The sequence below is a fragment of the Kogia breviceps genome, chromosome 4 (genome assembly GCF_026419965.1).
Source record: "Kogia breviceps isolate mKogBre1 chromosome 4, mKogBre1 haplotype 1, whole genome shotgun sequence".
Classification (NCBI taxonomy): Eukaryota; Metazoa; Chordata; class Mammalia; order Artiodactyla; family Physeteridae; genus Kogia; species Kogia breviceps.
Genome location: NC_081313.1, coordinates 149,212,948 through 149,235,588, shown reverse-complemented (window position 1 = coordinate 149,235,588; position 22,641 = coordinate 149,212,948). Strand labels below are relative to the sequence as shown.

The following is a 22,641-nucleotide window of genomic DNA, read 5'->3' as shown; positions in this document are numbered from 1 at the left end:
AGTCAACTGAAGAGGGAATGAAGTGCAGAATAGTCCGCAGCAAATCTAGGCAACTTTTCGGATGACTTTTGACGGGGAACAGAGGGAATGGGCCATAGGTGGTGGTTGCCTTGGGGGTCTGGAGAGGGCTCTAACTGGTTTTAAAGGTGTCTGATTCTGCAGCACGTGTTTGCTTCTTGGAGGCAACTGGGAGGGGGAAAACGAAGGTGAAGTATATAGGAACAACTGCAGAAGCCACGTCCCTGGGCAAGTTGAAGGGGCTGGGGTCGGCGCACAGGAGGGCTTGTCCCTATTTATTCCATTTCCCCAAGCCTTTGGTCACCAAGCACAGGCGGTTGCCGCGGAAGCGACCCGTCCACAGCCCCGGAGGAGCTCAGCAACGAACCTTAACACTTCGCGTGGGAACCAAGGTTCCCAGCAGGCGTTGCGCTAGGCGGCTAGTGCGCAGGCGCGCGCAGCCAGCCTCCGACTCTTCCCTCCCCCCGGCAAGCCCCGGCCCCAGTTCCAGGCTGGAGCCGCCGACGCGAAGGGGGACGGGTTCCTCTTAAAAGAGAAACGGAGGCGGCGCGCGCGAGGTGGGCCCCTGTCCTCCCGCCGCTCTCCGGGCCTGCGCGCGACGCTGGGGAGGCGCAGGCGCAGTCGGGATGAGGGCGGGTGGGGGCGCTCAGGTAAGGCCGGGGTGGGGGTGGGCCGCGGCGGGAGCTCTGGGCGGCCTGGGAGCTGCCTTAGGAATTGGCCCATCCGACGCAGTGTGAGTGTTCAGTGGGGCGGCTCGAGACGGCGTGAGGGGCGCCTTCCAGACCCCCCCTTCCCCGCCCCCCTGTCCCGGCTCCACCCACAACGACCCAACTATGAGGAGCTCTCCCAATGCACAGACCTCTCCTTCCCTCATCAACCAGTAGAGACCCATGCCCTTTTGAAGATGAAACTGTCTTACCCTCTGCCCCTTCCTAGTCGAAATTTCCTTACCCATAGCTCCAGTTCTTCACGTCAGTAGGCCCAGGATCAGGCCATTCTCACTTTGATGCAGTCCCTCTGCCTCCCACCCCCAAGATACCCACCCCGTAGCGCTAATTTACACGCCCTGTAATGGAAGCAGAGGTGGTTTGGACCCAGTGGCAGCGAATGCTATTGCAGTGGTTTAGTTCTGCCCCAATTCACCGTTGAGGAAACTGAGGCCCCAGCGGAGGGTGGAGCCGGGGCCTCTGGCCCCGGATCAGGTCGGCCCACACGCGTGTCTCCCCGACCCCGCAGGCCCTGGTACTCATGGCTGCCTCCCCTGCGGACGCGTCCCGCAGGCGGCGAGAGAAGCGGCGGCAGCTGGATGCGCGCCGCAGCAAGTGCCGCATCCGCCTGGGCGGCCACATGGAACAGTGGTGCCTCCTCAAGGAGCAGCTGGGCTTCTCCCTGCACTCGCAGCTGGCCAAGTTCCTGCTGGACCGGTTAGGGGCCGGGTCAAGGGTTAAGGCGGAGGGCACCCAGGCTGCAACACCCAACACCCTACCCGCCCCCTTTCCCCCACGTCAAGTGCTGGCCTGCTGCTCCTTCGCCCTGGCAGATTTCTCACTTCAGCAGTAAGGCCAGTGTGATTTGTGGCCTCCCAGGGTCTCCCCCCACCTCTTGGTCTCAGAGAATAGGGGACCCCGTAAGTGTGTGAATGCCCAGAGCTGAGGGCAGTTGGCCACATGGGCCCCCACCTGACCTGCCTCTTGTCCCCCTGGCAGGTACACTTCTTCAGGCTGCATGCTTTGTGCAGGTGGGTAGCGAATGGCTAGGGGTAGGGGATTAGGAGCCAGAGAGAGAAGAGGGGCAACAGGGAGTTGTGTGACCCAGAAACACCCTCCCTAAGGGGATTGGATAAGAGGGAGCCTTGAGTGAGTTTGGGAAGAGGTGGGGGAGTTGGGGAGCCCAAGGAGGCAGCCTGTGGAGAAGGGAGCAATATCTCAGAACCCTGGGGTTTGGGCTCTGAAGAATGGTAAACTGGATTAGGGACCAGGGTTGCCCAGGGGGTGGGGGTACAGGGCTGTCTGAGTGTGGCTCTCCAGGATGAGAGGAGAGGACCTCCCAGCTCACCCTGACTGTTGCCTTCACTGCTCTAGGTCCTGAGCCTGTGGCCCCCAAGGGTCTGCAGTATCTGGTGCTCCTGTCTCATGTTCACAGTCGAGAGTGCAGCCTGGTGCCTGGGCTGCGGGGACCTGGGGGCCGAGATGGGGGGCTTGTGTGGGAGTGCTCAGCCGGCCACACCTTCTCCTGGGGCCCCTCTTCAGGCTCCACATCTCCAGAGGATCCCAATCCGGTCCCCCTTGCAAGTACTGGCCAGAGAAGCTGGTGCCCAGAAGCCAGGAGTGGGCCGGAGCCCACAGGTAGGCTGGGGGAAAGAAGAGTTATGGAAAAAAAGGAGGGAAAAGTGTTCTTGTCCCTGTAGCTCAGAACCCCATTCTTTAAAAATGATCCTTTCTCTGTGGAAAGACTCTATGGTGACAGGGAAATATATCCTCAAATATACTTTTAGGTATGAAAAGCAAAATACAGAATTGGATGTATGGTATATCACCGTTGGTGGAAAAATAAGAGGGGAAAGGAAAATATTTGTATGTACTTATGAATGTATAAGATATTTCTGGAAGGGCATGTAGGAAACCAGGTTACCTGTAGGAGGAATGAGGTGTATAGTATTGGAAAGGAGACTTTTCACAGTGTATTTTTCACATAGTTCAAAAAAAAAAAAAAACTTCGTTTTGAACCATGTGAATGTACCATCTCTAAAATAAAACAGCCCCTCCCACTCCAGTAGCCTCTGCCCCCTCTTCCTCCTTCCTAAGTCTTCCTACCGCTTCAGACCTTAGAACTCCACCTGTCCTCATCCCTCCAATACAGAGTTCCTTCCCCTTTGACCCTACCTATGCCAACAGGTTTGGAATCTAAGCATGATGAGAGGACTGAGGAGGCCAGGTTGCCCAGGTGAGTTTGGGGTCGGGGGTGGGGGACAGGATAAACCTGGGTGGGCAATGGGAGTGAGGGAGCAGGACCTCATGCTTGCCTTCCTTGGGCCTGCAGAGGGGTGGGACCCCCGCCGGAGGCCTTCCCATCTGTAGGAGAAGAAGACGGGGAAGAGGAAGATGAGGATGAAGAGGAGATGCTCAGTGATGCCAGCCCGTGGACCTACAGCTCCTCCCCAGATGAGCAAGTTGGGGCTGAGGGAGGATGCTGAGCAGAGCAGGAGGAGGGAGGGGGTGACTGGCTGGGGAACCCAGAGCTTTGCAGACTTGAGGGAGGGGCTTGTTGGTGGAGAGGGCAGGGTAGGTTTTGGAAAAGGCAGAAAGAACTAGAGGCTTTGGATTGGGTGGAAAGGAAGTTAGGCTCTGGGGGAAAATGAAAGCTGAAAGTAGGTATGAACAGGGAGCCTGTGGTAGGGGTAGGGTTGTTCCGAGTTTGGGATCTTTGCAATTTAGGAGTTGGGCTTGGGCTGGGGCTGGCTGAGGATCCAGGGAGATAATGCCTTCCTCTTCTTCATTCTCCTTTCAGCAGTGAGCCAGATGCCCCCAGACCACCCCCTTCCCCTGTCCCCCATACACTTAAGGATGGGGAGATACCCCCAGCCCCTGCAGCTGTCCCAACTCCTCTTGCTTCGCCATCCTCATCAGCATCCTCATTGGGTTCTGGAGCTCCTCTGCCTGTGGAAGGCAGGATACAGCCAGAGCTCAGTGGGACCCCTCAAGCAGACCAGCAGACTGAGCCCCAGGCCAGGTAACCTGATGGCTGAGACAGAGGGCAGGGGCATCCTGGGACGTGGCCCTCCCTCGAGGCCCTCTGCTCCCTCTTTGCTGCCCGTAGCCCTGGGAGTCAGGCTCAGTCTGCTCTGGCCTCGGCATGGGATGAGGACACTGCTCAGATTGGCCCCAAGAGAATTAGGTAGGACTGGGGGAAGTGGCTCTGGGTAGGGAAGGGAGCGGAGGGAGGTGGAGGAGAGCCTGCACAAGTCCTCATGTTTCCTATTCTCCTCCCCCAGGAAAGCTGCCAAAAGGGAGCTGCTGCCCTGTGACTTCCCTGGCTGCGGAAGGATCTTCTCAAACCGGCAGTATTTGAATGTGAGGATGTGAGGGGTACAGGTTGGGTTCTGTGTAGCCTCATGGGTGGAGGAGAAGGGCTGAAAGAGAAGCTGAGGCAAAGAAGCCGAGGGTGTGGGGGGAATTCAGAGCCAGGGAGAGAAGAGTTGGGATAGACGTGCAGAGTTTGCCTATAGTTAATAATCACTAATCCAGATGACTAGTAGATAAGGCAGAAAACCAAGCCTCAGGTGCACAGCTGCTGCCCACTACTGCTTGTTACACAGGCCCTCTGATGACCACATGGAGATGATGGTGGCATTCCTCAGGCTTTTGGGGTGCTAGTGACTATTCTAAGCACTTGATATGTGTCAAGTCTTTTGATCTTCTCAGCATTCCTATGAAGTGGGTGCTGGTACTATTCCTGCTTTGCAGATGAGGAAACCAAGGAAAACAGAAATGTTAAGCATTGCCCTAGGCTTCTCAGCTAGGGTGTCATGGTGCTGGGTTCCTCACTCCATCGGGCTGCCTCGCTCATGCTGTCTCATGTGGGTGGTCCTCACTCCAGGAGGATTAGGAGACAGACCTGTCCCCAGCCTCACTGAAGGAGAGGTTTGAGGCACAGAGAGAGAAGAGTCCCAGCCCCACACTCAGCCAGAGCTCTCACAGGGTTCTGAGGCTGGGAGAGGACCCAGACCCGAGGGATGGTGAAGCCTGGGTGGATGGGATTTGGGAGAGGGGGAAGGTCCTCAAGTGGTGGTGAAGCTCTGGGCTTCTGAGAAGAACATTCATCAGGGCTGGTCAAACATACTTGAGTCTATTAATGGAGGAGACTGAAGTAGCCCCCAGCAGCATTTTAATTATGGGAAAATGGGATTATGGAGAAAGGGAAAGCGAATGCAACTTAGTGAGCCAGGATGTGAAATTAGACCAGATAAAAAGAGAAATATTTCCCAGAAATACTTGGGGAGTTAAGGCTGAAGAACATACTATCCTTAAAAGTGTTCCAGGTTGAGAAGGAGTGTGTGTGTGTGTGTGTGTGTGTGTGTGTGTGTGTGTGTGTGTGTGTGTTTCCAAAGCAGATTTAGGAGAAAATGATATAATCCCATGGTGAGCTATTAATAAAAAGTAGGCCATCTGAGTGATATTGTTGTACATTGATATTGATATCAAGGAGAATAATCATACCCATCAAAAAAATGTGTTCCCATCCCTGGCAGATGGCAAATCCATAGTTAGGGAACCAAGAGTGTCACAAGAAGTGCACTTTTTTCAGGGACCTGGGCATTGCAAGGTGAGGTTGTGACAAGGAGGTGAGATAATGGAAATTGAGGGCAGGATAGGGTGAGGGCAGAGTTTGGGGTCAGGAAGGGATAGGATTGGGGTGCTTATGTATAGGTGAGGGCTGGCCAGGATGATATGAACTGGTGGTGACAAGGAGAACTGTTGTGGGAGAGGGCAGAAGAGCCTGCCTGCTGGGTCAGCTCTGGTGCTTGCCCTGAGGAGACCATGTGCTTCCTCCCCTAGCACCACAAGAAGTACCAGCACATCCACCAAAAGTCCTTCTCCTGCCCAGAGCCGGCCTGTGGGAAGTCCTTCAACTTTAAGAAACACCTGAAGGAGCATGTGAAGCTGCACAGTGGTGAGTGGTGGAAATGCCTCCTCACCTCCCCACTGTGGGTCCCTTCACCTCCCCCGTGGGGCCCGTCTCCTCCCCCTGTGGGTCCCTTCCCCTCCCTTTGTGAGTCCCTTCACCTCCCCCATGAGGCCAGTCACCTCCTATCTGCACGTCTTGTCACACTGCTCTGGGATAACTCACTCACACACTCATCCTGCACTCTCTGTGTGTTTAGATCCTCCCTGCTTGAAACTGTTCTAGGTGCTGGGATACAGCAGTGAATAAAGCAGGCAGTACTCACCTTAAGATGTCCACTCTAGTGAAGGGCTGCAAAGAGCTGTGAAAGGTGCTTTGAGCAAAGACCTAAGTGAAGGGAGGAAGGGAGGCTTCGCCACATCCACAGGCAGCACATGAGAGGACCCTAAACTGGCATCTGTGGGCATGTTCCAGGAATGGAGAGGAGGCCAGGAGATTAGAAAGGAAGGAAGAGAGGTCAGATAGGTGGTAGGGGCCTGCAAGACCACCAGCGGTTGGCTTGGCTCCTGGCCTATGTGATGGGCAGCAGTGCGGTGGAGGGAGGGACAGAACTGATTTTAAAAGGAGCGTGTGGCTGCCGTGTGGAGAATAGGGGATAGCAGGAACGTGCAGTGCACGGTGATAGTGACCTAGACGGCCGAGTTGGTGAGAAGTGGCTGGAGACTGACAAGAGAGTGAAGATGGAGCCAGGGCTACTGTGGGAAGAACAGATTGTCCATAGGTAGGACTGTGGAGTCAGGGGTGACTTGGAGGGTTCCAGCCTGAGCCAACTGGGCAGAAGGTGATGTGATTTCCTGAAAATGAGGGAGAAGCAGGCCTCAGGAAAGGGACATGACATTTTATTTGGGACATGCTACTTAGGTATCCCAGAAAATGTGAATCTCGTGTTCAGGGGAGATGTTGGGCAAGAAAAAAGTGTTCATCGTGAGCATATGGGTGGTGTTCAGAGCCATGGGTGGAGTGTGCCTACAGGGAGAGGGTGAACATAGGTAGAGAAGGGGTCTGAGCAGGGCAGGTAGGAAGGGCAGCTACAGAGGGGCTGGTGAGGCAGGTGAAGAGAGCGGTCTCTGAGGAGCCAAATGGAGAAAGTGCTCCAGGGAGGAGGGAGGGGTGAGATGTGCCGGTGAGGATGCTCACAGGCCACCAGACAGGGCGATGGGAAGCCATCCTTGACCAGGTGACAAAATGGCATGTGACAAGGGAGATGACAGCCAGAATGGAGTGGGTTCAGAGCAGAGACGAGCTAAGGAAGCGTGGACAGCAAGTATGGACAACTCTTTGGAGTTCTACTCTGAAGACAAGCAGAGAAATAGGTGTAAGTTGGAGGGCTGTGAGCCTGAGCACAGAGGTGGGAATGATCCCACAGAGAGGAAAGGCTCGCTGATGCCAGGGTGGATTGAGCAACCTTAAGTCGTTGAGGAGGGCTGTATCTGAGCACAGTTGGAGGGCAGCCACAGGGAAGCAGGGACTGTTCACATATATAGGCACAGAAGCAAGTTGGTTGGTGGATTAGGTGGGGGGAGGATGTGGGCATTCTCTCCTGGCTCCTCTCTTCTTGGTGACTTATAAAACGAGGTCACTGCTGAGTGAGGTTGTTAGAAAGAGGAGGTCATGTGGAAAATGCCCTTCTGAACTCTAGAAAGTGGGAGAGTGAACTGACCAAGGAGATGCAGAGGCATTGTGTGTGTGCGGTGGGGGTGAGGCTTGACACTTGTAGTTGTGTGTGAAAGTAGAGCTCAAAGTGGGGTGAAGGTGGGGTGTTGTAGGTTGTGTTTCTGCCCCCCTTGGCATACGTGTGCCGGCCTGCATCAGGCCAAGGGTTGTATTTATCCTGAGTTGGGCTTTAACCGAGCAGGCACAGCTGAGGAAGAGGGGGACAGGTGAGTTGGTAGTGTGAGTGAAGGAAGGCTACAAAGATGCCCTGGAAATGAACTGGGCAAAGAGAGGGGAGGGGGACGGTGGGAAGGCAGTGGGCTGCTGGACTGGCAGCCTGGAACTGTGGGATAACTGTAACAGGACAAGGTAGGGGGCCCTGGCTGGAACTGGGATGTCTGAAATTGTGATTTCAAGGTGGTGCAGTGATGGGGCATGACCTGGGAATGGTGGCTGAGAAGGGTTGTGGGGGGCGGCCAGGTCAGTGAAGGTCAGGGAACAGGGGAGGGGAGTGCTGGGCATGTGGAAAACGAACTGACAGCAGTGGTGATGGCTGAGGAGAGGGCCTGGAGCCAGAGCTGTGTGGAGTGCAGGAGCGTGACGTGGATGAAGGCTGTAGGGGGGGGGCGTGGTCTGATGGCAGGGTATACAGAGCAGCAGCGGGACAGAGTACGGGAGGCCATGAAAAGCAAGGCTACCTCCTCTGCTGCAGGAGGTGTAGGAGAAAAACCACAGCAGGCCTGTGAGAACTGCTGGAAATGGGCGATGGGCAGGTACTGTTAGAGCTGGCAGGGGGGCAGGTTCAGGGAGAAAGGAGAGGGGATTGGCTCTTGACACCCACAGGGCATCTGACAGGTCACACGGCACTGTTTGCGCTGGGTGGGGGGAGGAGTGAGCTATGCAGGCTGAATAGGGACAGTGGGGGTGGACCAAGGAAGGGCCTCCCTCAGCTTGGGGATGGATGCTGGGCTGTCCCCCATGTGCCCACAGATACCCGAGACTACATTTGTGAGTTCTGTGCCCGGTCTTTCCGCACCAGCAGCAACTTGGTCATCCACCGGCGCATCCACACTGGAGAGAAACCCCTGCAGTGAGTGTGGGGAAGAGAGCCTGGGGTGGGGGGAAATGGGGAGGTGCTGGCAGGACATCTGGGCAGTTGGGACCAGGAGGAACCCCTGGGGAAGTCAAGATGAGCTGAGGCCCCTTTCTTCCCTCTGCTGTCCCTGGCTCAGGTGTGAGATCTGCGGGTTCACCTGCCGCCAGAAGGCGTCCCTGAATTGGCATCGGCGCAAGCATGCAGAGACGGTGGCTGCCTTGCGATTCCCCTGTGAGTTCTGCGGCAAGCGCTTCGAGAAGCCAGACAGTGTCACAGCTCACCGCAGCAAAAGCCACCCCGCCTTGCTCCTGGCCCCACAAGAATTAGCTGGTCCGTTGGAGTCCTTTTCCAGCATCTCCGCCCCTGCATCCCTGGCGACCGATGAGGGACCCAGGCCCTCTCTGGCTCCTCAGGCTTCCACACTGCTCCCTTAGCAGGGAGCACTCCCCAGAATTTGGGGAGCCAGGGACTGGAAAGGAGCAAGAAGGGCCAGATGACTGGTCCCTGGGGACTAGGGTGATGGGGAGTGCAGGGCAGGGGCAAGACTGTGCTCTAGGGGAGCCAGGCTACTTTAGTCTTCCTAAAGGACAGAATAAACCCAGTATTTTACACGGACCTGTGTGAGCAGAGCGAGTGTTTTGGCACCTGAGGTACAGGAATCTTGACTCCTTTGGAAGCAGGCTCTCCTGGGATGTGCCTGAGTGCACCCTAAGTGCAGGCCTTATTCTTCTCTCTGCAAGCCCCCACCTGCACCCACCCTGAAGACCCAGCTTTCTTTCCCAATTCGCTTTGGCACTCCCTCCACTCTTGCATTCAAGCAAGGCACTAGGGAATTCCAGAGGGTTGGGCTGGAGTAGGATTAGAGGTATGTGTTCCTGGGCCACATCTGTACTCTCCGCTAACCAAGAGAACCAAACGTATAGGGGCCCCTGAAGAGTCTTGCCTTCCAGTGCAAAAATGAGGGGGTTATACGAGCAAGATTGCTGAGCTAACTAGGGAAGGGACCAGAGACCTTGGAATTTTGAAAGGGCCTGTCTCTTGGGTGACTCCTGAAGTCTGCAAATACAGCAGCCTCAGGTTTGACAAAGGGAGCTCTTGGCATCTGGAACTCAAATAATTCTTTATTTCACCACCTGCAAGCAAAAAACATCGCTGGCCAATTACAGGGAATTTTCAGCCCTGCACTGTGGCCTCTGTGGAGCTCAGTTTCCTCATGGCTCCAAGCTTAATTTGTGTATAGCGTTCTTACTGCACTTGGCAGTGCCCAGCTTTGTGGACCCATGTGGTCTTGACTCAGGTCCCGGGGCTGATGTCCCCCACCTGGAGAACACGGTCCTGAGAGGCACCTTGAGCTGTACACCAACAGGTCTGTCCCATGGGACAGGTGGGCGGCCATGCTGGGAGCTCCTGCCCACCTTTACAGGGTGTGAAGCACTTCTCTGGGTGCTTCTGGTGTGGAGATATCTTTCAGTGAAGTGAGCTTCCCCACTATCTCTCTGCAAATTTCCCATCTCTCAGAAGCTGAGGGAGAAAGCAGCAGAGAGGCTAACAGTCAAGTGAAAGGAAGAGGCAAGAAAACCACAGGGCCTGTGGGATGTGACTCCGGCCGGCACATCTGTGGTCATGACCTGAAGAGGCAGGACACCAAAAGTATCTAGAAGAGGTAGAGGAGACTCAGGCTGGAAAAAGGAGATGGGACAAGAGAAGACAGGATGCTGATGGGAAAACAGGAAACACCTGAGAGCACAGCAGCAGGGATGGGACACACCAGTACTTGGGCGCTCTTCCACTCGTGGGGTCTGGGAGGTTCCCCCTGCACCTACACCTCAAAGGGGGAGAAGGACGGACAGAGAACAGGCGAAGAGCTGACGGGGGAAGTAGGTGTAGGGGTGCAGCGAGAGGCCAGGTGAAGTGCTACCAACAGAGATGGAGAAAGGTGATGTGCCACGCTGTTTTTCCACAGAACTCCACCTGCGAGTTGTCCCACCCACCCCTACGGCACTAAAACAGTGCTTATCTAGCCCACTCCGGAGACCTCTCAGCAAGTCTTTCTCAACTGAGACACAAAAAGCCCTGGCTTTTCCTGTCCTGCTTGCCCAGCAAAGATGAGGGCAGTGCCCGCCTTGGTCTGAGTGGCAGCGGCAGCTGTAGCTGCGGCCGCGCGAGCACGAGTGTGGGCCCGCTGGTGTTGCGACAGGGAGCGGCTGTGGCTGAAACACTTGCCACACTCTGCACATTCCGCCGGCCGCTCGCCCAGGTGCGTCTTGCGGTGCAGTGCCAGCTTGGAGCCCACACTGAAGGCTTTGCCACACTCAGGGCACTTATGGGGCTTGTGGCCAGCATGGTTGCGCCGGTGCACGTTGAGGTTGGACACGCACGTGAAGTGCTTGCCGCACAACTCACAGCGGTAGGGCTTCTCGCCTGTGTGTGTGCGCCTGTGCTTCGTGAGATCCGAGCGGTCGCTGAAGCAGCGGCCACACTCAGTACAGGGGAAGGGCCTCTCGCCTGTGTGGATGCGCTGGTGCACCACAAGGTCGGAGCGCTGCCCGAAGCCCTTGCCACACGTGGCGCATGCGTGTGGCCGCTCTCCCTGGTGGCTGCGCCGATGGCGCAGCAGCGTGGAGCTCTCGCTGAAGCGGCGCCCGCAGTCGCTGCAGGCGTAGGGCTTCTCGCCCGTGTGCGTGCGCTGATGGCGCACCAGGGTGGCGCTCTCCAAGAAGCCCTTGCCACACTCCGGGCATTTGAAAGGTTTCTCACCCGAGTGCGTCTGCAGATGTCGCGTTAGTGTGGAGCTCTTGCCAAAGTTCTTGCCACACACACCACATTGGTGTGCGTCCGAAGTGCCTGGCTGCCGAAGTGTGGAGTCACCAGGGCTCCTGGCTGCGTGGACACGCAAATGGCTCCGAAGTCCCGCACCGCTGCGGAAGGCCCGGTGGCACTGAGTGCAGCGATGGAGCGTGTCAGCGGGCACGGCCGGTGTCCCCCACGGGTGTGCCCGTGCCTGGTGGAAGCGCAGTGCACTCTGGCGGAAGGCACGAGGGCACAGCGGACAGCGGCGGGGCCGCTCGGGAGGGTGCCAGTGGCGCCTGTGCAGCAGCAGAGCCGGGAGGTGTGGGAAGCAGCGGCCGCAAGCTCGGCAGCGGCAGGAGCGGCTGCGCCGCCTGTGCGCGCTCTGGTGTAGGTCAAGGCGGCCGCTGTGATGGAAGCTCTGGCCACACTCATTGCAGATGTAGAGCGTCTGGCCCGCATGAGCGCGTCGGTGCGCACGGAGGTCTGCGGCCTGTGCGCAGCGCTCGCCGCACTCTAGACAGCGGAAGCGGCTGTCGCCACCATGGGCGCGCTCATGCCGCAGGAGCACCGAACTGTAGCGGAAGCTCTTTCCACACTCACTGCACTCATAAGGCCTGCCGGCTGCTGCCTCTGAGGCAGCGAGCATGATGAGGGCCAGGCCGGGCGCCCTCAGGGTGCAGCGTGCCACTCACACTCTGGAGTCCACCTCCTCCAGCTGAGAGTTATTTTCAGTTTTAAGGCCTAGAAAGGGAACGAACGGTAGCAGAGGGAAGAGAGGGAGGCCTGGAAAACTGGTCCGCAGATTCCGGGGTTCCTTCTCTCACAGAAGGTGCTGTGGCTGTTTCAGAGGTGGGCTGCAGCTAGGTTTACCATGTACCGTGAGTCCTGCGGGGAGAAGGTCACTGTGAGCCCCAGGAACATCTATGACAGCTACACCTTGGGGAATGGAGGGGCAAGCACAGGCTCCCTGTTTTCTGTACCTTCCTCAGCTAGACCATCTCTGGAGTTCCATTCTCCAAGAGGAGGCAAAGCCATGGGAGTCCTAGAAATATGGGGGGGAGGGGTCCTTGTGCCACCAGGAAGGGCAGGAGGGACTCAAGAGGGGAGCTTTCCTCCAGTACACTGCTCAGAAGGGAAGGAAGACTGTCCAGCTTGTTTTATGACCTTAGACCAGGGACCTTGGCCTGGAGATGCACTAGGAAACGACCAAGGAGGAATGGGTAATGAGAAGTCCCCTGGGCCTAAACCACATCAACGCCTTCCTCTGAAGACCCAGGGTTTCCTGAGTAACCAGAGTGAACCCAGCCAGGCCTGGGTTGGATGTGGTGAAGCATAAACCTATCCAGCAGCAGCCTGGGAAAAAGGCTCAGGAAGGGCTGGGACCTGGGCAAGGGAAGGTATCTGAGAAAACCCAAAGTATTGCTCCTTGGCTTTGGACAGCACCTGATACACAATCACACCACATCAGTACACAGTCTCAAAGTTCCGTGGCCTAGCCTTGAGAAAGTAGCTCAGGACCCAGGAAAGGGGTAAAAGGAAGCATGGATAATTCACAAAGAATATTATCAAAAGTTGATGGCGTTATCAAAGAAGAGATTTTCACATTTCTAGGGAAGGCTGGGGAGAAGGAAGGGACATCCTTTCTAATTTTCAGGGCATTCAAGTTGTTTGCAAACATTCTGCAGACTTTCCTCATTGCCCCAGCTCCAGGGATCTGAGAACCTGGATTAGCAAAGAAGCCCCTTTATGGGGATGGAATCTGCTCTATTTTCTTCATCTCAAATGGTATCCCTGAATCCTTCTGACAAGTTGGTCCAGGTGGCTCTCTGTAAGCAGGGTCCGCATTTGTGCACAGAACCTCCTGTGCCCTCTATTTAGAGCACAAATTGGGCTGCTCTCCTCACCTGATTGGCCTCACCACTGACTGTTCCCCTCAAGATCCATGGATCTGTCCCCAATTCAGTTCAGTGGGACATGGGAGACAGGTATAGTCACTATAAGTTATAGGCCATGTCACCCAACAGATCAGTGAGAGTAAGCAAACAAAATAGTCATCAGTCATTTTCTTATTAGCAGATGGAAACTCAAATACCCAGAACTGTGGTTAAAACACCCCACAGATGGGGTCCTCATCTTTTAGACGCAGATGGGGTCAATTGAAAAAAGCCTTTAATACTACAGACCTGCAGGGGTGGGCTCTGAAGCTTCTGTTCCCCTCCTTCTTGGGAAGGAGTGGTGGATATAGCTTGTTCTCTCCCTGTGCCTCTGGAGCAGGATGTGCTGTTCCCTGCAGGAAGGATAAAATAAGAGGGACAATGTGAATTTAAACTGAGCAAAGGGGACAGATGCAGGTAGAAGAGAAAGGAGATATTTCTTGGAAGAGGGTATTTTTAAAATGGGTATTTTCAAATATAAAAAACGAACAAGAATAGTACCACAAATCACTCACTCACCTTTAGCATCTATTTACATTTTGCTATTTCATTTCATCTATGACACTCCCCCCGCCCTACTCCAGCCCATTCACTTTTTTGGGGGTGGGGGGGGTCTGAAGTATTTTAAATCCTAGACATCTTATTCAAAGAGGATGAGTTTTAAACAAAATCTGCAAGCAGGGGCAAGAGCCCCTCTGCAGACCTGAGAGCAGACTTTAGAGGGAGTTTCTTGGTTCTTCCAGAGAGAGTTTTCAGCCCAGACACTTGCTTGGGCTGCTAATTCTAGCTGGTCAAATTCAAAAGAATGTTTGCCCTTGTGTGAATAAAACCTTCTCTCAAGGGTCAGTGGTTGATCCCAAATGCCAAAGAGAGCAATGCTTATGTCCTAGTGAGTATTCCCCCTCACCTGAGTGTGTCTGGAGATCCTGGCACCTCTCAGGCCAAGTTTCTGGGGTTACACCCTCTGCTAGGATACTGCCTTCAAGGGCACATGCCCAAGGAAGGTAAGACAAATGCACAAATGAAAATGTACACACATAAATGACATATAAACAAAGATACCATTTTGCCCCATCACAGACGTGGAATAAGAGACCCTGGTCAAGGGTGCAGGTTTTGTGCTTGAGTGCCAGGGTGTATCCTTCAAGTCTCTCTTCTGTACCTCACCCCATGCTGGAGCTTGCCCTGGAAGGAAAGGGTCTATGCTTGGGAGGAAATCTGAAAGAAAAAAAACATATTACTGTGCCAAAAGAAGAACAATTTCTAGACTGTCCTAACCATCATTTTCCTGATTGAGTTCTGAAGTTGCTATACCACCAAATGTCTTTGATTTTTGGAAAAAAATAAGTATAAGGAAGGCTTCAAAAGAGGGAAGGGGGTAATTACGTGTGAATTGATGAAAAGTCCTAATTGTTCAATACTTTAAAGTACTTTAGTACCTTTCAAGAATTTAATACTTACAAACTTATTATACATAACTAATAAAAGACAGTTACTAAGAAGATAAGCTAATGACAAAAATTAATATTCACAATAAAGATAAATTTGTTTCGTATACCACGAAACTTGTTTCTTAATAGATATTGCAGGCATTTCATGCCATATCTAACTGTTCACAGGAGTGTTGGACTTAATCAGGATTTAGTAGTTCTTTTTCTTCTGAGTTGTGTTGTTCAGTCAGTATAAAGGTTTTCTTCCCTGGTTATCTTTTCTGCCAGGCCAACATTTCTGGGGCATGATGAAGAGGCAAGTGATCATCTCACAATTCCTCCATCTTGAAGCCAGAGTTGGATAAAACTGGCCTGGGCTGCAGGAGTGGGTCTGAGGGCTGTCTCAGCTGTGCTGTCTGCTGCAGTAGCCACAAGCCACATGTGGCAACTGAAACTTGAAATGTGGCTGGTCCAAAGTGAGATGTGCTATAGGTCAAATACACTCCTAACTTCAAAGACTTAGTATGAAAAAAGAATACAAAATATCTCCTTAATAATGTTTAATGTTGGCTATATGTTGAAATAATATTTTATATATATTGGGTTAAATGAAATATATTTTTAAAATTTATTTCACCTGTTTTTAAGAAAAGTGATGATTACAAATGTGGCTCACATTTTTGCTCTATTAGATAATGTTTGCCAAATGGCCTTTCCAAATCCTGGAACAATGTATAAAGGGAGGCTGACCCACCTCACAGTCCCTGAAGGGGATTGCATGGGAAGAGGTCACCAACTGCCCTGACCCTTAGAGCCTCAGTAACCAGAAGACAGCCACTCTTCTCATCTCCCAAGATGTGGGGCTCTGGCCACACCCTCCAGAGGGCCCATCTGCTCTTCAGAAAAGTGAGTATCTGTACTGCCATCTAGGAGACCTGGTTGGGGCTTGGGGTTATAACTCATGCAAAGCCTATCACTGCTGCTCTCCAGTTATTACTAGCATTAATATGGAATGACTCTCATATGTTTCTGTGTATGTACCCCTTTCATCCTCCCCGTAGTCCTTTGAGGTGAGTACTACTGGTTACCCCTCTGTGACTTGAGGTTCCCCTGTGGTGCAAGCTCATCCAGAGCCACAAGGATGGCAGGTGGGTCCAGGGACAGGAAGGGGATGGCAGGCTGGGAGGCCCATCTCTGGCTCTCCCCGATAGTCCCCAACCCTTCCTGGCCCTGGCCAGCTGGCAGCAGTGCGGCAGGAAGCCCCAGGAGGCCCCAGGGACCACCATGGGACCAGGGCTCACTCTGCGGTGGATTCCTTTGTGGTCCTGGTAGAGGAAAGGAAACGGTCAGCCTAAGAAGTCGTTTGGGGAGCAGTAGCTGCATTCAGGAGAGAAGATTCTTCTGCTGGCCTCTCTATATATACTTAACCCCCACCCGGGTCCCAGTTCTATAAAGTCTGTTGCCCAGCCCTAACGACAATGTAGTCCCCAGGACTCTGAGACACCCCTAGAGGTTGCTGAAATTTACATCCATCTAGAAGCAAATAACCCACTTCTCACTGTTGGGAGGAGGAGAGGGGAGGATGGATGGAATAGTTTCCCTGACCCTCTGGAGCCTGCTTTGGGGCCTTTCCACTTGTAGTTCTTTCTACCTGAAAACTCTTTCTCCTCCTTCATTCAGGGCTCTGCTCCAATAATCCCTCCTCAGAGAAGCCCTACTGAGCACCTTCACTCCTCCAAAACAATGATTCCCAATCTACTCTGGAAAGGTTTCGGTCTCTTTTCTAGGTGAGCATGGGGTATGAAATCCAGAGCACCAGAATGGCCACTCCTCACTTCTCTTTTTCCCATAACAGAAACAAGGTCCAGTACTTTAAAAGACATTGCCCCTTCCAGCTTCAGATCCAGTCTGACATGTTTAAGGAGCTGGTGGAAACAAGAATGACAGCTCCCTCCCCATTCCAAGTACCCAAGCCTGATCATTATCCAAACAGATTCTTTTGCAAGGTTTTTTTCACAAAGATTTTCCTGTGAAATCTGGGAAGTGTGGAGAATGTATGTATGTTGACAGGGAGAGAACATAGTTGCATAGTTTATTCTCTATGTTCTTTTGACACATGGGCAAGACTACAGCCCAGAAGAGCCAGAGGAGCCCAGAACTGGGATGAGGAAGGGACTATATGGTATTTTGCACTCTTCCTAGGCCTAGCAAGAAGTTGGGCACACATAAGGCATCTAATGCTTTTTTAAAATGATGTAGTAATCTGGAATACAATTCTTTCAAACGTTAGGTTCCTGGAGGAGAGGGCCTCTCTCTAGTCATCCTCCACAGCCCTATCCACTGCATATACTGCAAATACTCTTACTTGGTTTACTAAGTCCTTAACTACAACCTGTGTAGGAGACCGGAGAGGCAAGTGTCCAAATTCTGTGTCTTCCATTACCAGCTGTGTGACCCTGGACAGGGGACGTAGTGTGTCTAACACTCCTGTCTGAGAAAACTCAGTAAAGGAAGCTGTAATAATGTTTCCTGTGAAAAGAGGGAAGGTGTTAAGTCTGAGAACTGCAGTTGCCGAGTTTTTTAGGATTTACTCTCCCCAGGTAAGTTTTATGGAACACTGAAAAAGAGGTCTGACTCTTACCGCCTAAGCATCCTAAACTGTTCCGCAAGACCTTTTTTAAGTCTTTTCCCCCCGACCCCCCCCCCCCCCGCCAAAGAACCCTACTTAACAGGATTAGAGCAGTGTGGGGCTTTCGTAGACCCTCCCCCCACACCGGCAGCTTCGAGAGTAAGTAGTGACATTTGTTATTCACTTTAAGACTTGGTGCCTAGTACTTAACGGGAGATGAGCACAACTATTCGAGGAATGAGGAACGCCCCACAGGAGCAGGTCGCCTTCTCTGGCCCTCCGGCGGCGCAGCCAATCCCGGGTGCACCAGTCAGTTTTCCTCACGAGTCACTGGTCAGATTCTCTTTGCACGAAACTTCCCACCCCGGGCCCACCCCAGCTCTTCACACTTGGCGCCAGCCCACGCGAAGGGCAAGACGGCACCAAAAACGTAGTGGAGAGTAGGGGGCGTTTAACATCGACCGAGCCCAGAGGCTGCCGCTGCCCTTTTAAACTGACTCAGCCTGGCGATGTCCGCGTCGTGGGGCCGCCAGCCACGAAGGTCACCAGGGGAGGACTGGCGAGGACAGACGGAGGGCAAAGCCTGGGAGGAGCAGGCCGCGAGGCAGCAGCGGGCGTGCGCCGGCCAATCGGTTGCTCCGCTGCGGCGCCGCGTCACTCGTTGCCGGGGCGTCGTTCTCGACGGCTGCAAACGCTAGCCGCCCGGAGCGGAGGGAAGAAGCCGGGCGCAAGTGGGGGACCACTGCCCCGCGCTAACCCTCCCTCCCGGCCCTTCGGTCCTCTCACCAGTCGCCGACTGGATCCTCGGACACCGCGCGGCTCCCACTCAGCTGGCTCGGCGACCCCAGCCTCCCGCACTGCGGGACTGGGGCGGGGAAAGGAGGGAAGGAGCTGGCGGAGCGCGGGGCCGCCGAGTGGGGGGAGCTGGGAGGAGCCTCGGGATTGGGGGTCACGCTCCAGCCCCGCTCTCCCGGGTTGGCCAGTGATCTGCCTCATGAGGGCCGCGTCACCGGTTGCTGGGAGGACTAGGAAACTTAAGAAGACTCCACTAAAGGTTCAGCCTTGCCTGCCCAAGCCAGAATCCCAGAAGGGGGCGGAGCTAAAAGGCGGAGCCTAGGGAGACTCCGGTCCCGCCTCCCTCCCTCGTCAAGGCCCCGCCTCCTTCCCAGGCTTAACCAATCCCTGCCTCCTCCTTTGTCCACGTCCCCTCCCCGGGCCTCTTCCAGCCCAATCAGAGGAAAAGGCGCTGACCCACGTGCACCGCCTCAGCATCCAGGGGAGGGGTCCGGATGCCCTATATGGTGTTCCTGCGGCTCACAGGCGCCCGCTGGGTCGCCGAAGGGGGTCCCCGCTGGTGCTACAGCCGGGGATACGGGTGCCCGGCGCTGTGTGGCCTTGGGGGCCACCCGCCCGAACAGTCCCGGCAGTAAGTTAGTGACTTCTTACAATGAGGGCAGACTTGATACCTATTATCTTAATCCTCGCCACAGCTCTGCCAAGGAGGCACCCACAAATTAATGACCCATCCAGGGTCGCACTGCCAGGGTTGTGGGTACTCCTGGCCTGCTTGCCAATTGTCTCTACAAGACCTTACTGGCTGAGCTCTCTGTGCAATGTCTTGTTCCACTGAGATGTGCTGTTGGTGTTGGTTTCCGGAAACGCTTTTGGGAAAGTGACCATCCCCTCTTCAGGGCTGCCTATCAGACTCTGGATGATGGCTCTCAGGACCATTGTTTACCATTTCTAATCTTCCTTTCAAGGTCACTTTGTACCACACATCCTGCCACTCATCCAGAGCTTCGGCCCCTCTTCTCTGCTCAGGGGTTCCCTAAATCAGTGTACACTTAGATCCCTCAGACCTTCCCCCTGCTTTTTTATAAACTAAACAAACCCATGCATAAGCACACATATTAAGAAATGGAATATTTTCAGAACCCCAGAAAACCCTTTGGCCCACTTCTTGTCTCTACTCCCACAGAAACCGTAACCATAATCCTGACACCATAAATTAGTTTGGGCTAATTTATAGTTTTGACTTTATATACACGGAATCATACTATGTACTCTTTATGAGTCTGATTCTTTTGCTTAACTTTACATATGTAAGGTTTATTCATATTGTTGAGTGTGGTTGTAGTTAGTTCATTTTTGTTGCTGTATAGTATTCCATTCTGTGACTATATCATACTTTTATTTACCTGTTTTACTGAATAAATACAGCTGATGGACATTTGGGTTGTTTCTAGTTTGGGGCTTGTATTAGTTTCCTAGGGCTGCTGTAACAAAGTACTACAAACTGAGTGACTTAAGCAACAGAAGTTTATTTTCTTACAGTTCTGGAATCTAGAAGTCTGAGCTCAAGTGTCAGCAGGGTTGGTTCTTTTGGAAGGATATGAGGAAGAATCTAATCCATGTCTCTCCTCCTAGCTTGTGGTGGTTTTGGAATGCAATTGAACTCTGCTCTGAAATCCACACATTCTTAACAGTTTAGTCAAATGCCATCTCCATAAACCTGGAGATGCCTATACTAGAATGTGCTCTTCTCCCCCATAGTTCAAGGGAGTGGCTTTACCCCACTCATAAACAATGCCCTGAAGCATGAGCACAGTGCCTGCTTATCACAGATACTCAATGAATGTCTGCTGATCCATGTATAGCATTATGGTGTAAGGAGTACAGGTCTGGCAGCAGGAGGCAAGTAAGTGGAAAACAGACACAGGATGCAGGCCTAGGGTGATGACAGCCTGAACCAGAAAGGAATGGAGGTGGGAGATGTAGATACATTTTAAGGTAGCATTGTGTAGAGCAGTGGTCCCCAACCTTTTTGGCACCAGGGACCTGTTTCGTGGAAGACAATTTTTCCACAGATCGGCGTGGGGGGTGGGGGACAGTTTTGGGGTGATTAAAGAGCATTACATTTATTGTGCACTTTATTTCTATTATTATTACTACATTGTAATATATAATGAAATAATTATACAACTCACCATAGTGAGTTGACAACTGACCATAGAATCAGTGGGAGCCCTGAGTTGTTTTCCTGCAACTAGATGGTCCCATCTGGGGGCAATGGGAGACAGTGACACCCGAAGTGTGTTGCTTATGTCCAGCCGACTCTGTAATCGCATTTTGGTCGCTGTCACTACAGAACCCTGCTTCACAAAGATAGGATGCTGGAAATGGAAGCAGGCTTTTCAATGCTTTTGTGGCAATCTCAGGATATTCTGCCTTGACTTTAATCCAGAATGTATGGAGATTTTAAGTTGTCTCAAACATACTTTTAAGGGCACTGTCATTTACGATCTCAAGCAGTTGATTCTCTTCTAGCATGAAGTCGATTCACCTGGCTTATTCACAAATGGGTCGCGGATCCATTCCTTCCCAGTTCGGGGGTCTTTTGTGGTTGGGAAGTAATGCACAAACTCTTTTGAAAGCTGAGATAGGTGATCATGCACCAGCTGGGAGAAAGAAGGCCCTGGCTCAGTCTCTTTCAAAATCTCTGCTAATGTTTAAATGTCAAAAATCCCAATGTTCACTCATCGCCCCCTTAATTCCAGTTTGGCTTTGAATGCAGCCACTTTATCTGCTGACTTGAACACAGTTGTCGTTGTCCCCTGAAGTGACAGATTGAGTTCATTGAGCAGGTTGAATATGTCACACAAGTAAGCAAGTTTTGTGACCCATTCTGTGTCACTGAAATGTGCTGCCAGTGGTGACTGTTTTTCTAAAAATCTCTGGAGCAGCTCTCATAACTCAAAAACTCTGGCCAGTGAGCTACCTGTAGAAATCCATCTCACTTCTGTGTATAAGAGAAGACGTGTGTGCTCTGCGTCCATCTCCTCACAGAGCTGCATGAACAGACGTGAGTTAAGGACATGTACTTTAATGTGGTTGATGATTTTAATCACATCCTGCAAAACGTTGTTAAGTCCAGGTGACATTTTTCAGCTAGCCAGCATTTTTCTATGGATGACACAGTGCGTAGACTCACATTCAGAAGCGAACTCTTTGACCCAGGTAGTGAAACCAGAAAGGCATCCAGTCATGGCAGCTGCTCCGTCCGTGCATATACCAACACAAAATGACCAATTCAGTTTTCCTGATATGTAGTCATTCAAAGACTTGAATAGTTCTGCAGCTGTGGTGTTGGTTAGCAACAAAAGTGCACATAACATATCTTGATGCACATCCTCCTGAAAAATATATTGCACAAAAACAAGCATTATTGCCTCGTTGTCAACATCAGTAGACCTGTCAACCTGGATTGTGTACCACGGTGACTCATTAACCCTAACAATTGTGCCTCACTATCCTCTGCTATTTCATCAATTCGTCTAGTTATGGTGCTAGCCGAAAGAGGAACACGTGCCACCTTTCGAACTGCAGTGTCTCCTAAAAGTTCACAACAAATGTCCTTACCTTAGCAGCAGGCAGGATCAACTCTTCACCGATAGTAAAAGACTTCTTAGCTTTAGCAATGCAGTTAGCCACTAAGAATGATGCTCTTAGTGTAGACACATTTGATGAAGTGGTAGCCTTCAATAATTGCTTCTGTTCTTCGTGTTCACATTTTTTTTTTTATCTTGAAAAACCCCAAAGGCTTGTCTTTTAATGCAGGTGCTTGGTCTTCATTTGGCAAAGCAGTTTTGAAGGTTTCATGGCTTCGCTGGATAGCCAGCCAGTCGCCACATAATATACAAACCGGGCTTGGAGAATGTGAATCACCTGTTGCAATGAACCCATAATTTAAGTAGGACTCCTGGTATTTTCTTTTAAATGCAGCTTTTTTTGTTGTTGACGTCTTATAGTCTTCTGCTGTCCCATCATTGGGTCTTTCCCCATTTTCAAAGAAGCTCTCCAGCGACATTTGCTTTTTACTCATTTTGGTTAGGGTTAGCTTGTGGGCTTACCCAAACATGACTGAGACAAGTGTACAGTGTGGGAAAGAGGCGCGGATGGAAGTGGTAAATAAAATAACGGGCGGGCCATGAGCGGACTAAAATGTGTCCAATTCTGACTTAAAGTCTGCCAGCAGATGCAGCTGTACAATTGAAGTACATCAATTCACTTGCCACTATAAAGCCTGTCACCAGATGCAGCTTAACTGTCACTTGCCCCTCACTGATAGGGTTTTGATATGAGTCTGCAAGCGATTGATTTATTATGGTCTCTGTGCAGTCAAACCTCTCTGCTAATGATAATCTGTATTTGCAGCTGCTATCCAGCGCTAGCATCACCGCCTCAGCTCCATCTCAGATCATCAGGCATTAGATTCTCATAAGGAGCACGCACTTACATCCCTCACACGTACAGTTCACAGTAGGGTTCGCAGTCCTATAAAAATCTAATGCTACCGCTGATCTGATAGAAGGCGGAGCTCAGGCGGTAATGCGAGTGATGGAGAGCAGC

At 52.4% G+C, this 22,641-nt stretch overlaps 2 protein-coding genes across 20 annotated transcripts; one reads left to right on the top strand and one right to left on the bottom strand.

Annotated features, from left to right (window-relative positions):
• Window positions 1-433: 433 nt before the first annotated feature.
• On the top strand, window positions 434-9,063 carry ZNF692 (zinc finger protein 692). 17 transcript variants are annotated; one of them, XM_059061977.2, is made up of 12 exons: window positions 434-575; window positions 1,255-1,442; window positions 1,725-1,756; window positions 2,100-2,363; window positions 2,913-2,961; window positions 3,058-3,183; window positions 3,526-3,747; window positions 3,835-3,912; window positions 4,010-4,088; window positions 5,574-5,688; window positions 8,344-8,443; window positions 8,586-9,063. In XM_059061977.2, exons 2-12 carry the CDS (start codon window positions 1,267-1,269, stop codon window positions 8,881-8,883), a joined length of 1,539 nt encoding a protein of 512 aa, XP_058917960.1. In that variant the 5' UTR covers window positions 434-575; window positions 1,255-1,266; the 3' UTR covers window positions 8,884-9,063. The 17 variants fall into 17 exon arrangements, with proteins under 17 accessions (XP_058917960.1, XP_066888272.1, XP_066888278.1 ...); XM_067032171.1 differs by having other exon boundaries at window positions 443-575; window positions 3,529-3,747; XM_067032177.1 differs by having other exon boundaries at window positions 443-575; window positions 8,393-8,443.
• A 487-nt stretch (window positions 9,064-9,550) lies between these two features.
• Window positions 9,551-18,221, bottom strand: ZNF672 (zinc finger protein 672). 3 transcript variants are annotated; one of them, XM_059061985.2, is made up of 5 exons: window positions 17,417-18,103; window positions 16,969-17,132; window positions 14,236-14,391; window positions 13,423-13,526; window positions 9,551-12,124 (listed from the first exon to the last, which is right to left on the bottom strand). In XM_059061985.2, exon 5 carries the CDS (start codon window positions 11,883-11,885, stop codon window positions 10,488-10,490), a length of 1,398 nt encoding a protein of 465 aa, XP_058917968.1. In that variant the 5' UTR covers window positions 11,886-12,124; window positions 13,423-13,526; window positions 14,236-14,391; window positions 16,969-17,132; window positions 17,417-18,103; the 3' UTR covers window positions 9,551-10,487. The 3 variants fall into 3 exon arrangements, with proteins under 3 accessions (XP_058917968.1, XP_058917967.1, XP_058917969.1); XM_059061984.2 differs by lacking the exon at window positions 16,969-17,132 and having other exon boundaries at window positions 18,019-18,221; XM_059061986.2 differs by lacking the exon at window positions 16,969-17,132 and having other exon boundaries at window positions 17,417-18,176.
• Window positions 18,222-22,641: the final 4,420 nt, after the last annotated feature.

What these genes read in the sequence shown, in the direction of transcription:
- ZNF692 (XM_059061975.2), top strand. Translation starts at nt 645, where the DNA reads ATGAGGGCGGGTGGGGGCGCTCAG. An exon ending in GGGCGGGTGGGGGCGCTCAG is followed by an intron (nt 669 to 1,254) that starts GTAAGGCCGGGG and finishes CCGACCCCGCAG; the next exon opens with GCCCTGGTACTCATGGCTGC. An exon ending in GCCAAGTTCCTGCTGGACCG is followed by an intron (nt 1,443 to 1,724) that starts GTTAGGGGCCGG and finishes TCCCCCTGGCAG; the next exon opens with GTACACTTCTTCAGGCTGCA.
- ZNF672 (XM_059061984.2), bottom strand. Translation starts at nt 11,885, where the DNA reads ATGCTCGCTGCCTCAGAGGCAGCAGCCGGCAGGCCTTATGAGTGCAGT.